This window comes from Aegilops tauschii, chromosome 3, assembly GCF_002575655.3.
Source record: "Aegilops tauschii subsp. strangulata cultivar AL8/78 chromosome 3, Aet v6.0, whole genome shotgun sequence".
NCBI classification, from domain to species: domain Eukaryota; kingdom Viridiplantae; phylum Streptophyta; class Magnoliopsida; order Poales; family Poaceae; genus Aegilops; species Aegilops tauschii.
In genome coordinates, this window is record NC_053037.3 from 367,068,806 (window position 1) to 367,084,079 (window position 15,274).

At 45.3% G+C, this 15,274-nt stretch overlaps 2 protein-coding genes across 2 annotated transcripts; one reads left to right on the forward strand and one right to left on the reverse strand.

The window, feature by feature from the left end:
- The first annotated feature begins 7,650 nt into the window (after window positions 1-7,650).
- On the forward strand, window positions 7,651-10,901 carry LOC123497616 (uncharacterized). Its single transcript, XM_073495939.1, has 2 exons — window positions 7,651-10,214; window positions 10,335-10,901. Exon 1 carries the CDS (start codon window positions 8,358-8,360, stop codon window positions 9,963-9,965), a length of 1,608 nt encoding a protein of 535 aa, XP_073352040.1. The 5' UTR covers window positions 7,651-8,357; the 3' UTR covers window positions 9,966-10,214; window positions 10,335-10,901.
- Window positions 10,902-12,554: 1,653 nt separating this feature from the next.
- Window positions 12,555-13,881, reverse strand: LOC109785311 (uncharacterized). The gene is made up of 2 exons (XM_020343908.4): window positions 13,691-13,881; window positions 12,555-13,168 (listed from the first exon to the last, which is right to left on the reverse strand). Exons 1-2 carry the CDS (start codon window positions 13,847-13,849, stop codon window positions 12,593-12,595), a joined length of 735 nt encoding a protein of 244 aa, XP_020199497.3. The 5' UTR covers window positions 13,850-13,881; the 3' UTR covers window positions 12,555-12,592.
- Window positions 13,882-15,274: the final 1,393 nt, after the last annotated feature.

Below are 15,274 nucleotides of genomic sequence, written 5' to 3' on the forward strand. Positions count from 1 at the left end.
TCTCTCCGTCACACGGAGTGACAAATCCCAGTCTCGATCCGTGCCAACCCAACAGACACTTTCGGAGATACCCGTAGTGCACCTTTATAGTCACCCAGTTACGTTGTGACGTTTGGCACACCCAAAGCACTCCTACGGTATCCGGGAGTTGCACGATCTCATGGTCTAAGGAAAAGATACTTGACATTGGAAAAGCTCTAGCAAACGAAACTACACGATCTTTTATGCTATGCTTATGATTGGGTCTTGTCCATCACATCATTCTCCTAATGATGTGATCCCGTTATCAATGACATCTAATGTCCATAGTCAGGAACCATGACTATCTGTTGATCAACGAGCTAGTCAACTAGAGGCTTACTAGGGACACGTTGTGGTCTATGTATTCACACATGTATTACGATTTCCGGACAATACAATTATAGCATGAATAATAGACTATTATCATGAACAAAGAAATATAATAATAACCATTTATTATTGCCTCTAGGGCATATTTCCAACAGTCTCCCACTTGCACTAGAGTCAATAATCTAGTTACATTGTGATGAATCAAACACCCGTTGCGTCCTGGTGTTGATCATGTTTTGCCCTAGGGAGAGGTTTAGTCAACGGATCTGCTACATTCAGGTCCGTATGTACTTTACAAATATCTATGTCTCCATTTTGAACACTTTCACGAATGGAGTTGAAGCGACGCTTGATATGCCTGGTCTTCCTGTGAAACCTGGGCTCCTTCGCAAGGGCAATAGCTCTAGTGTTGTCACAGAAGAGAGTCATCGGGCCCGACGCATTGGGAATCACCCCTAGGTCGGTAATGAACTCCTTCATCCAGACTGCTTCCTGTGCTGCCTCCGAGGCTGCCATGTACTCCGCTTCACATGTAGATCCCGCCACGACGCTTTGCTTGCAACTGCACCAGCTTACTGCTCCTCCATTCAAAATATACACGTATCCGGTTTGTGACTTCGAGTCATCCAGATCTGTGTCGAAGCTAGCGTCGACGTAACCCTTTACGACGAGCTCTTCGTCACCTCCATAAACAAGAAACATATCCTTAGTCCTCTTCAGGTACTTCAGGATATTCTTGACCGCTGTCCAGTGTTCCTTGCCGGGATTACTTTGGTACCTTCCTACCAAACTTACGGCAAGGTTTACATCAGGTCTGGTACACAGCATGGCATACATAATAGACCCTATGGCCGAGGAATAGGGGATGACACTCATCTCTTCTATATCTTCTGCCGTGGTCGGGCATTGAGCCGTGCTCAATTGCACACCTTGCAATACAGGCAAGAACCCCTTCTTGGACTGATCCATATTGAACTTCTTCAATATCTTGTCAAGGTATGTACTTTGTGAAAGACCAATGAGGCGTCTTGATCTATCTCTATAGATCTTGATGCCTAATATATAAGCAGCTTCTCCAAGGTCCTTCATTGAAAAACACTTATTCAAATAGGCCTTTATACTTTCCAAGAATTCTATATCATTTCCCATCAATAGTATGTCATCCACATATAATATGAGAAATGCTACAGAGCTCCCACTCACTTTCTTGTAAACACAGGCTTCTCCATAAGTCTGTGTAAACCCAAACGCGTTGATCATCTCATCAAAGAGAATGTTCCAACTCCGAGATGCTTGCACCAGCCCATAAATTGAGCGCTGGAGCTTGCATACTTTTTTAGCATTCTTAGGATCGACAAAACCTTCCGGCTGCATCATATACAACTCTTCCTTAAGGAAGCCGTTAAGGAATGCCGTTTTGACGTCCATCTGCCATATCTCATAATCATAGTATGCGGCAATTGCTAACATGATTCGGACGGACTTCAGCTTCGCTACGGGTGAGAAAGTCTCATCGTAGTCAACCCCTTGAACTTGTCGATAACCCTTAGCGACAAGTCGAGCTTTGTAGATGGTCACATTACCATCTGTGTCCGTCTTTTTCTTAAAGATCCATTTGTTTTCTATGGCTCGCCGCTCATCGGGCAAGTCAGTCAAAGTCCATACTTTATTTTCATACATGGATTCTATCTCGGATTTCATGGCTTCTAGCCATTTGTCGGAATCCGGGCCTGCCATCGCTTCTTCATAGTTCGAAGGTTCACCGTTGTCTAACAACATGATTTCCAGGACAGGGTTGCCGTACCACTCTGGTGCGGAACGTGTCCTTGTGGACCTACGAAGTTCAGTAACTTGATCCGAAGCTTCATGATCATCATCATTAACTTCCTCCCTAGACGGTGTAGGCACCACAGGAACATTTTCCCGCGCTGTGCTACTTTCCGGTTCGGAAGGGGTGACTATCACCTCATCAAGTTCCACTTTCCTCCCACTCAATTCTTTCGAGAGAAACTCCTTCTCTAGAAAGGACCCGTTCTTGGCAACGAAGATCTTGCCTTCGGATCTGAGGTAGAAGGTGTACCCAATAGTTTCCTTAGGGCATCCTATGAAGACGCATTTTTCCGATTTGGGTTCGAGCTTTTCAGGTTGAAGTTTCTTGACATAAGCATCGCATCCCCAAACTTTTAGAAACGACAGCTTAGGTTTCTTCCCAAACCATAATTCATACGGTGTCGTCTCAACGGATTTCGACGGAGCCCTATTTAAAGTGAATGCGGCAGTCTCTAAAGCATAGCCCCAAAATGAGAGCGGTAAATCGGTAAGAGACATCATAGATCGCACCATATCCAATAGAGTGCGATTACGACGTTCGGACACACCATTTCTCTGAGGTGTTCCAGGCGGCGTGAGCTGTGAAACTATTCCACATTTCCTTAAGTGTGCACCAAACTCGTGACTTAAATATTCTCCACCACGATCTGATCGTAAGAATTTTATTTTTCTGTCACGTTGATTCTCAACTTCACTCTGAAATTCCTTGAACTTTTCAAAGGTTTCAGACTTGTGTTTCATTAGGTAGACATACCCATATCTACTTAAATCATCAGTGAGAGTGAGAACATAACGATATCCTCCGCGAGCCTCAACACTCATTGGACCACACACATCGGTATGTATGATTTCCAATAAGTTGGTTGCTCGCTCCATTGTTCCGGAGAACGGAGTCTTGGTCATCTTACCCATGAGGCATGGTTCGCACGTGTCAAATGATTCGTAATCAAGAGACTCCAAAAGTCCATATGCATGGAGTTTCTTCATGCGCTTGACACCAATGTGACCAAGGCGGCAGTGCCACAAGTATGTGGGACTATCGTTATCAACTTTACATCTTTTGGTATTCACACTATGAACATGTGTAACATCACGTTCGAGATTCATCAAAAATAAACCATTGACCAGCGGGGCATGACCATAAAACATATCTCTCAAATAAATAGAACAACCATTATTCTCGGATTTAAATGAGTAGCCATCTCGAATTAAACGAGATCCAGATACAATGTTCATGCTCAAAGCTGGCACTAAATAACAATTATTGAGGTTTAAAACTAATCCCGTAGGGAGATGCAGAGGTAGCGTGCCGACGGCGATCACATCGACCTTGGAACCATTCCCGACGCGCATCGTCACCTCGTCCTTTGCCAGTCTCCGTTTATTCCGTAGTTCCTGTTTTGAGTTACAAATATGAGCAACCGCATCGGTATCAAATACCCAGGAGCTACTACGAGTACTGGTAAGGTACACATCAATTACTTGTATATCACATATACCTTGGGTGTTGCCGGCCTTCTTCTTGTCCGCTAAATATTTGGGGCAGTTCCGCTTCCAGTGACCACTTCCCTTGCAATAAAAGCACTCAGTTTCAGGCTTGGGTCCATTCTTCGACTTCTTCCCAGTAACTGGTTTACCGGGCGCGGCAACTCCCTTGCCGTCCTTCTTGAAGTTCTTCTTACCCTTGCCCTTCTTGAACTTAGTGGTTTTATTCACCATCAACACTTGATGTTCTTTTCTGATCTCCCCTTCCGCTGATTTCAGCATTGAATATACCTCGGGAATGGTCTTTTCCATCCCCTGCATATTGTAGTTCATCACAAAGCTCTTGTAGCTTGGTGGAAGCGACCGGAGGATTCTGTCAATGACCGCGTCATCCGGGAGATTAACTCCCAGCTGAGACAAGCGGTTGTGCAACCCAGACATTTTGAGTATGTGCTCACTAACAGAACTGTTCTCCTCCATTTTACAGCTGAAGAACTTGTCGAAGACATCATATCTCTCGACCCGGGCATGAGCTTGAAAAACTAATTTCAGCTCCTCGAACATCTCATATGCTCCATGTCTCTCAAAACGCTTTTGGAGACCCGGTTCTAGGCTGTAAAGCATGCCGCACTGAACGAGGGAGTAATCATCAGCACGCTGCTGCCAAGCGTTCATAACGTCTTGGTTCTCTGGGATTGGTGCTTCACCTAGCGGTGCTTCTAAGACATAATCTTTCTTGGCTGCTATGAGGATGATCCTCAGGTTCCGGACCCAGTCCGTATAGTTGCTGCCATCATCTTTCAGCTTGGTTTTCTCTAGGAACGCGTTGAAATTGAGGACAACGTGGGCCATTTGATCTACAATACATAGTGTAAAGATTTTAGACTAAGTTCATGATAATTAAGTTCATCTAATCAAATTTTTAATGAACTCCCACTCAGATAGACATCCCTCTAGTCATCTAAGTGAAACATGATCCGAATTCAACTAGGCTGTGTCCGATCATCACGTGAGACGGACTAGTCAAGATCGGTGAACATCTCCATGTTGATCGTATCTTCTATACGACTCATGCTCGACCTTTCGGTCCTCCGTGTTCCGAGGCCATGTCTGTACATGCTAGGCTCGTCAAGTCAACCTAAGTGTATTGCGTGTGTTCCGAGGCCATGTCTGTACATGCTAGGCTCGTCAACACCCGTTGTATTCGAACATTAGAATCTATCACACCCGATCATCACGTGGTGCTTCGAAACAACGAACCTTCGCAACGGTGCACAGTTAGGGTGAACACTTTCTTGAAATTATTATAAGGGATCATCTTACTTACTACCGTCGTTCTAAGCAAATAAGATGCAAAAACATGATAAACATCACATGCAATCAAATAGTGACATGATATGGCCAATATCATTATGCTCCTTTGATCTCCATCTTCGGGGCACCATGATCATCTTCGTCACCGGCATGACACCATGATCTCCATCATCATGATCTCCATCATTGTGTCTTCATGAAGTCGTCACGCCAACGATTACTTCTACTTGTATGGCTAACGCGTTTAGCAACAAAGTAAAGTAAATTACATGGCGTTATTCAATGACACGCAGGTCATGCAAAATAATAAAGACAACTCCTATGGCTCCTGCCGGTTGTCATACTCATCGACATGCAAGTCGTGATTCCTATTACAAGAATATGATCAATCTCATACATCACATATATCGTTCATCACATCTTCTGGCCATATCACATCACATAGCACTTGCTGCAAAAACAAGTTAGACGTCCTCTAATTGTTGTTGCAAGTTTTACGTGGTTTGTAGGTTTCTAGCAAGAACGATTTCTTCCCTACGTATGACCACAACGTGATTTGCCAATTTCTATTTACCCTTCATAAGGACCCTTTTCATCGAATCCGTTCCGACTAAAGTAGGAGAGACAGACACCCGCTAGCCACCTTATGCAACTAGTGCATGTCAGTCGGTGGAACCTGTCTCACGTAAGCATACGTGTAAGGTCGGTCCGGGACGCTTCATCCTACAATGCCGCCGAAACAAGAAACGACTAGTAGCGGCAAGAAGAATTGGCAAACTCAATGCCCACAACTGCTTTGTGTTCTACTCGTGCATAGTAACTACGCATAGGCCTGGCTCATGATGCCACTGTTGGGAATCGTAGCATAATTTAAAATTTTCCTACGCTCACCAAGATGCATCTATGGAGTCTACTAGCAACGAGGGGAAAGGAGTGCATCTACATACCCTTGTAGATTGCGAGCGGAAGCGTTCCAATGAACGTGGATGACGGAGTCGTACTCGCCGTGATCCAAATCACCGATGACCGAGTGCCGAACGGACGGCACCTCCGCGTTCAACACACGTACGGTGCAGCGACGTCTCCTCCTTCTTGATCCAGCAAGGGGGAAGCAGAGGTTGATGGAGATCCAGTAGCACGACGGCATGGTGGTGGATGTAGCGGTTCTCCCGGCAGGGCTACGCCGAGCTTCTGCGAGAGAGAGAGAGGTGTTGCAGGGGAGGAGGGAGGCGCCCAAGGCTGTTGTGTGCTGCCCTCCCTCCCCCCTCCTTTATATAGGCCCCCTGGGGGGGCGCCGGCCCTGGAGATCAGATCCAAAGGGGGGCGGCGGCCAAGTGGGGGGGAAGGGGTGCCTTGCCCCCCAAGGCAAGGGGGAAGCTCCCCCCTAGGGTTCCCAACCCTAGGCGCATGGGGGGAGGCCCAAGGGGGGCGCCCCAGCCCACTAAGGGCTGGTTCCCTTCCACTTTCAGCCCACGAGGCCCTCCGGGATAGGTGGCCCCACCCGGTGGACCCCCGGGACCCTTCCGGTGGTCCCGGTACAATACCGGTAACCCCCGAAACTTTCCCGGTGGCCGAAACTGGACTTCCTATATATAATTCTTCACCTCCGGACCATTCCGGAACCTCTCGTGACGTCCGGGATCTCATCCGGGACTCCGAACAACTTTCGGGTTTCCGCATACATATATCTCTACAACCCTAGCGTCACCGGACCTTAAGTGTGTAGACCCTACGGGTTCGGGAGACATGCAGACATGACCGAGACGCCTCTCCGGTCAATAACCAACAGCGGGATCTGGATACCCATGTTGGCTCCCACATGTTCCACGATGATCTCATCGGATGAACCACGGTGTCGAGGATTCAATCAATCCATATGCAATTCCCTTTGTCAATCGGTATGTTACTTGCCCGAGATTCGATCGTCGGTATCCCAATACCTTGTTCAATCTCGTTACCGGCAAGTCTCTTTACTCGTACCGTAATGCATGATCCCGTGACTAACGCCTTAGTCACATTGAGCTCATTATGATGATGCATTACCGAGTGGGCCCAGAGATACCTCTCCGTCACACGGAGTGACAAATCCCAGTCTCGATCCGTGCCAACCCAACAGACACTTTCGGAGATACCCGTAGTGCACCTTTATAGTCACCCAGTTACGTTGTGACGTTTGGCACACCCAAAGCACTCCTACGGTATCCGGGAGTTGCACGATCTCATGGTCTAAGGAAAAGATACTTGACATTGGAAAAGCTCTAGCAAACGAAACTACACGATCTTTTATGCTATGCTTATGATTGGGTCTTGTCCATCACATCATTCTCCTAATGATGTGATCCCGTTATCAATGACATCTAATGTCCATAGTCAGGAAACCATGACTATCTGTTGATCAACGAGCTAGTCAACTAGAGGCTTACTAGGGACACGTTGTGGTCTATGTATTCACACATGTATTACGATTTTCGGACAATACAATTATAGCATGAATAATAGACTATTATCATGAACAAAGAAATATAATAATAACCATTTATTATTGCCTCTCTCTGTCCATTCTCCCCTCTTCCCCCCGTCTCTCTCTCTGTCCTGCGATGGCGGCGGCGGCTAAACCTACCGGCGGCGGCGGCGAGTCAGCAGGCGGCGGAGGAACTGGAGGCGATGGTGATGGGTTCTCGGAGGTGGACAACTGGTTCGGCAGCAGTAGCTTGCCGACGCAGCGGGCTCCTTCACCGGAGCGATCCCCTTCGCCCCCCTCGCCGCCGGAGTGGGACATAGAGCGCCGTGCGGCGGCGGCCCTAGCACGCAAGATCAGGGCTTCAGGCATGGGAGAAGGCCATCAGTGGGCTTCAGGGTTCGGCGGCGTGTGGTAAGATTTCTTCCCCCTCCACCCCTCTCTTCATTGGATTCACTGGAAATTTTAGGGTTGTTAGATTGCATATAAACCTATCATGTTACAGTACGGTTGTTAATGGGCTGTTAGATTTTAGGAAATTTTAGGGTTGTTAGATTTTAGGAGATTTTAGGGCAGTTTGATTTTAGTGCTTTGTTTACTGAAGATTATTGTTTGTTTACTCAAGTGTTGTAGCTGATATAGTTAATATCTTTTCCGTACAACATGTTTCAGTAGGAAATATAGCTCTGGGTTTATGGTTTTATGCATGAATGCTTTGTTTAGTCCTTATTGACAGTGAAGATAGTGCTAATATCTTGTCTGAATAACATGTTACATTATTAAAACAGAATCAATGAAGCACTAATTCTCCTCAATTTTCTGTAGTTTGGATGATGAGATATGGGAAATAAGGTACCATTTTCAAGGGAGAGACAACTTGGAGAGGACCATTTCTCTGTCAGAAATTACTTATATAAACATGTTAGCACTGCTAGAGACTGAAGAGGGATATACTGAAGCTGACTACATGTTCTATATGAAAGAAGAAGGAAAGGGGGCAGCAGGAATGCAGGTTATTGACAGTGAAGATAGTGTGGAAGAGATGCTAGACTATTATGCTGAGCAGAAGGTGCTCAACATAACTGTAATTAAGGCTAATGAGCCTAATCCAGGAGAGTTTAACAGGTCAAATATTGTGGAGGAACAAGTGCCTATAAGTAATGTGGGGGATTCCAACATTATTTCTATAGATGAGGCAGGAGTATTGTTCCCTATTGTTGTTGAAGACACAGTTGAAGAGCTCTATGCTGTGCCTATTGCTGTTGTAGAGCCAGGTGAAGAGTCTGCATATATTAACACGCAACAGAGCATGAATTTGAAGAAAGCAAAGGGCAAAGAGAAATTACAGGAAGATGTTGGCCCCTCTGATGATGAAGTGTTTGTTGATTTGAACTGCTGTGAGGACTGCTCTGAGGAGGAAGATGAAATCATTGAGAAGGAAGATGAAATCATTGAGGAGGAAGAGCATGACATAGGTAATGAGGAGGAAGATGAAATCATTGAGAAGCTGAAGCAGAAAAGGAAACAGAGAGAGGATCCTATGCATCACTTTGAAGGAGACACAGAAGTGGAAGAGATGTGTCCAGAGGCAGAGGACTCAGACACAGAACCTGAGACACCTCTTCCTCAAACATTCAAGAAAGTAGGCAAAGCAGGCCCCACTACAAGATCACACCATGAAGCTGACATTGAGGTAATTCCTGATTTCATTCCATCTGATGATTCTGCTTGTTTCCCTGGGGACTATGGCATTAGTGATTCAGATGATGAGTCAGGTCTACCACTGCCCTGTGGAAGGAAGAGTCAAGCCAAGAGGGCCAGGACTAGGATCTGGTATGATGAGACCAAGCCAGATGCTCATGACCAACTTTGCTTGAGTATGTGCTTCACTGATGTGTATCAGTTTAGAAGAGCACTTAGGAATTTTCATATCAGAATCCTTAGAAATTTCCAGTACCATAGGAACTGCAAGGATAGGATCATTGTGCATTGCAAAGAAAGGGACAATGGGTGTCCTTTTTTCATGACTGCATCCACAATTGCTCATCAGAAGACATTCTGCATCAAGAAGATGAAGTTGTTGCACACTTGTGGTGCACATGGAGAAAAAACCAAAGTGACAGTTGACTGGATGGCCAGAACATGTGAGCAGCAACTGAGAGATAATCCAAGGGCTGGTGTTGATGCAATTTTAAAAAGAGCAAAGACTAAGTATGGGCTGGAAGTGCCAAAGACCAAGGCCTACAGGGCAAGGTCATTGGCCATTGAAGTGGTGGAAGGTGACATGAAGGGACAATACACAAGGTTTAGGGATTATCTTCAAGCTGTGCTTGATACCAACCCTGGGAGCAGATGCATTGTGACTACCAGAGAGCTTGAGCTCCATCCTAGCCCAAATCCTAGGTTCCACTACATGTTCTACTGTCTGAATGCTTCAAAAGAAGGTTTCTTGAATGGGTGTAGGCCCTTTATAGGTATTATATGCATTCTAAATTACTCCAATTCATTGCCCATATCTTGTACTTAATAATGCACTCATTTCACTACCCAATGCTTTAATACAAGTTTAGATGGTTGCTTTATCAAGCTTTCTACTGGGCAACAGATACTTGCTGCCACTGGTAGGGATGGGAATAACAACATATTCCCTATTGCAATTGGTATTGTTGATAAGGAGGACAAGGAAAGTTGGACTTGGTTTCTTAGCCAATTAAGAGCTTGCATTGGAGAGGGGAACAAGTGGGGCACATACACAATCATCTCTGATAGACAGAAGGTATATTTTTCATTTCACAATTGAATGAGCTATTTCTAGAAATAATAATTTGTTATACTTGCTGCCATTATGAAGTTATATGATTAATACTTGCTGCCATCTATATAATGACTTAAACAGGGGCTGTTGAATGCAATTCAAGCTGTGTTCCCACACTCACCTCAAAGATATTGTCTTAGACATATCTATGCAAATTTCCAGTCAGCTGGCTTCAGGAGTGAGGAGTTGAAGAAGCATATGGACAATGCTGCATATTCATACACCAAGAATGGTTTTGAGGTTGCAATGAATGAACTGAGAAAGGAGGATGAAGATGCTTGGAAGTGGCTTTGTGATACCCCTAAAGAGACTTGGGCAAGGCATGCTATGGATCACACATGCAAGACAGACCTAGTAGTTAACAATCTTAGTGAAGTGTTTAACAAGATGATACTAGATGTGAGGAACAAGCCAATAAGGAGCTGTGTAGATGGATTCAGAACTAAGTTGATGGTTAAGTACCAAGCAGTTAGAGAGAAGACAGAGAAGAGTAAGTGGGAGATAACACCCACTTATATGGAGAAGTTGGAGGAGTCAAAGAAGTACTCAAGGCAATGCACTGCATACATGGCAGGTCCTGGTATTTGGCAAGTCACTAGTGGGGAGTCTACCTACTGTGTGAACCTTGATAAGTGGACCTGTGACTGCAAGAAGTGGGACCTATGTGGTTGGCCATGTAACCATGCAGTTTCTGCCATTACAAGAGTGAAGGGGCAGCCTGAAGACTATGTGCATGAGTTCTTCAAAAAACCATTGTATAAGGAAACATACAAGCACATCATCTACCCTGTACCAGGGCCTGACTGTTGGCCTAGGACACCAACTGCTGACATAGATCCACCAGTGTTCAAAGAGAAGAAGGGCAGAAAGCAAACAGCTAGGAGGAAGGGGCAATTTGAGGTCCCAACAAAGAAGCATACATCAAGGATGGCAACTATCACCTGTAGCAACTACAAGATGCAGAAACATAGGTACACCTACTGCCCTCAGCCCCTGAAGCCTCATCTGCAGGCAAGAAAGGACAAGCACAAGGTATGGAATATGCACACTGTTGTCACTGTTTTCAACTTATTACCATGAAACTGGCACAAACAACAAGCCTCACCAGTTTTCATTGTTTTAATCATTTGATTCATCCTAATTGTTGGGCTATGATGTGTGCTTTCTTAGACAACCAGAACTCACTACCATGGAGCTGGGGGAAGTTCTACTGCTACTGCACAGCCTGCAACCAGTGCACCACCTGCTGCAACTACTAGGGTTAGAAGAACAACTGCTACTGGTCATTCCCAGCCTGCTACATCTACCAGGGGAAGAAAATCAACTGCTGCTTCTACTGGTCCTGCCCAGCCTGCTGCTTCTACAAGGCCAAGAAGAACAACTGCTACTTCTACAAGGGCAAGCATCACCATTGATGCTTCTACTACTTCCCAAGCTGCCACAAGAGCTTCAGGTTCAAGCAATGCAGCCAGCAGGAGAGGTGGAAGGCCCTACATGGCACCTAGGGCTGCAACTACAACAGAGGGAGCAACAGTAGGGTCTAAAAGGAAGAGGTTCCAGAACACCAGGATGAGGGGTTACTTTTATGCCAGTGGCAACTAGTCAGTGCACAATTTGGCCGTTGTCTTTTGAACTGCCTGCCTTAAGTATTTCTAAATATCATAAACTATGCCTGAGAACTGCTATGTGTGAACTGCTATGTGTAATCAGTATTTAGCTTCAGAACTTGTTTGTGTTACCATGCTAAGTTTGAGAACTGTTATGGATGAGAACTTTTATGGTTGAGAACATGTTTGTGTCAACAACAATTTACTTGTTTGATTTTGGCCACCTTTAGCCCAAGCCTTGTTTGATTTTCTATTCTAAAAGATTTTGGCCACCTTGGATGTAACATGGCAGCATGGCAGCTACTATTTCTTTATGCTTTTGGTTGTAAAATGGCCAGTTACTATAGCCTTGTGCTTTTGGTTGAAAAACATGGCAGTAAGAAGTTGAAAAACATGGCAGTAAAAACATGGCCAGAAACATGGCAGTACAAACATGCCAGAAACATGGCAGTTAACATGGCCAGAAACATGGCAGTTAACATGGCCAGAAACAATTACATAACTGGGGTAGTTTTGCAGCTAGTCATTACATACATTACATAACTTAACTGGAGGTAGTTTTGTAGCTAGTCATTACATACATTACATAACTTAACTGGAGGTAGTTTTGTAGCTAGTCATTACATACATTACATAACTAGGGGATTCCCAAAATATACAACCCCAAGGCCAGCTATATTGTTCCAATGCCACATATTAGCTTAACATAACTGAGGTGATGAACATCATTGTTCACTCATCAAGGATTGACTTGATCTTGGCAAGCTTGTCCTTGTTGCCATGACCAGCTTTCATAAGATCACCCACCAGAAACTCCAGCTTCTTCTTCTCCTCTACCAGCCTGTCCCTCTCTTTCTTCATCTCATCCCTCTCCTTCCTTGTGTTCCTAATGATCTCCCCCTGAGACCTAAGAATGCACTTCATCTCCTTCAGCTCCTGAGCCAGCTTCTCCATCTCCTTCATCTTGCCAAAGTCAACACTCTGCTTCTCCTTGCTGATAGCTAGCTTCTCCATGTCCTTGTCCACATCCATCTGCTTCTGCTTGAACTCTTCATCACTCATGACCCTGTTGTTCTGATCTGCCCAATCAAACATCTTGGTGACTTCCTCAACCAGCTGACTGTACTGATCCCCAAGTGTATCCAACTGCTTGTTGACCTTGTCCAACTCTTTCTTATACTTCTCATGGTCAATCATTCTGCCATGATTCTCCTCATGAAACATCTCCCATATCTTCTCCAAACATCTTTGCATAATAGAAGGCCATGGGGCATCAACCCACTGAGCAACTCCACAGTCAATACCATCCTGCATCAAGTTTCATTTACTTAATTTACTGACATGTATGTTTGGTCACTGCAACTTGGAGATACAGACATTGAGGAAACTTGAAGTTCAAGCTAAGCTTATATGACAAGAGCAATACTACAATTAACTGAATTGTTAAAAACAAGTTTGGTCACTGCAACAAACTACATTAGTTCATTCAGTACCACAGTCCAAATTGTGATAATCCCCTCAATTTACTGACAGAAATTGATGCTTGCATCTGCAGCTCTAGAACAGTCCAAAACATGTTTCATTTGCTTAATTTACTGACATAAATTGATGCTTGCATCTGCAAACATGTTTCATTTACTGACAGAAATTAATCAATCCATCTACAGACAGTACAAATCATGTTTCATTAACTGAATTTACTGACATAATTTGATTCTTGCATCTGCAGACAGTCCAAATCATGTTTCATTAACTGAATTTACTGACAGCAATTCCAAACATCTGCAAACAAACTACCACCAACACAAACCCTAGTTTGATAACACTGACCTGAGGAACAGCACATCCATAGAACCTCCTCCCAGTGTCCTTTCCTTCAAATGCAACATATTTCATGCATGGGGCCAAGTGCAGTCTACATGTGATGCTTGCATCTGCAGCTCTACCACAGAAGGATGGATCTATAGTGGTGTCAGGGTTCGCCTGCATTGTAGCACACTAGTGAACCGCACAAAAGATAGCAACTGCTCCAAACATGGTCTCAAATCGAAGAACACTTGAACACTAACCCTAACCCTAGGTGCAAAGCAGATATCTTACCCAGTGCTACTCCAGATCCATGCCGACCAGCTCCTCCTCGTCGCTGCTCTCCTCTCCATCCTTCCACGACGGCATCTTCTACGGCGGGGAGGGAACCGTGCCTCCGGCGGCGGCAACAGGGGACAGAGCAGAGGAGTGAGAGTGAGAGAGTGAGCGAGTGAGCGAGTGGAGTGGAGCGGCGGGGAGTGGGGGCTCTGTTTTCTACCGACAGCCGTAACGGCCGTCAACCCACTCGCCGTCTGGCCTCGCCCACGTAGCACCTGACGGGTGGGCCAGCCCTGTCAGAAATCGGGTTAACTGCGGCAAACCGGTCATTTGTTTTTATTGAGAAAATTTACAAGTAAAGTGGTGGATTTTTGGGACGTGCTGGAAATGTTGTGGCATTTGGATGCTTCAACTTCGAATGTGGTGGTTTTTTGCAATTCACTCACTTCATTTAGATTGTATAGCAGGCCGAAGAGCCACTTCAGGTATATCTTGTTCACAGCTCTTATATCCGGCAACAACCAATGTTCTGCCATGGCCTGCCGTAGGGAAACGTCCCATGGACACCTACATCAAGTGTGGAACCTGTCCTGCGGCCCCGTTGCACACAACAACAAAGATTAGTTAACTCAATCTTATGCGAATATTTGTTCATCCAAGTGGCAAGAGAGTTTGAAGCCAACCGCCACGCAAAAATACGTACCTTTGGCGGAGCAGGACACCTCAATATAAGTTCCTAGATGACACGTTGCTCATCTGGTGCCCTGCTCATTGCGACTGTAGTATGGCAATGGGATTTGTCGTAGGCAAGGTGATAGGCGCTCCGGACCGTAAACGATCCATTGCGTTCTGGCGCCCATGCAATGGCGTCGTTGCCGAGCCAAGAAGAAACCTTGATCTTCATGATTTCCGCGACATCCATCGGCATGACATGTCGGTTAACAAGCAGCATGCTCCAATTGCCACGCTCATCTAGGAGCTCGCTAACATGGCGGAGGCTGCAGCGGCCTTGGGGGGTATCAGTTTTCTTGCGCTGGGGTTGGGGGACCATTGATAATGCCATATGCGGATAGATGCACCGTCCCCGATTCGCCATGCTAAGCCTTTCTTATGGAGCTCAAGATCGTGAACAATGGACTTCCAGGTCTGAGAAGAGTTACCCGAGCGTGAAGCACACGTGTGAAAATCATAGTTATGCTTCACAGTGATGCACAACAGTGCTTTCAAAAAGTGAAAGGCACAAGTGAAAAGCGTAGTTGTGCTTCACGGTGAAGCACATCAGTTATACATCCCAAAAAGTAAAAAAGTACATTTGTGTGTGCTTGAGCG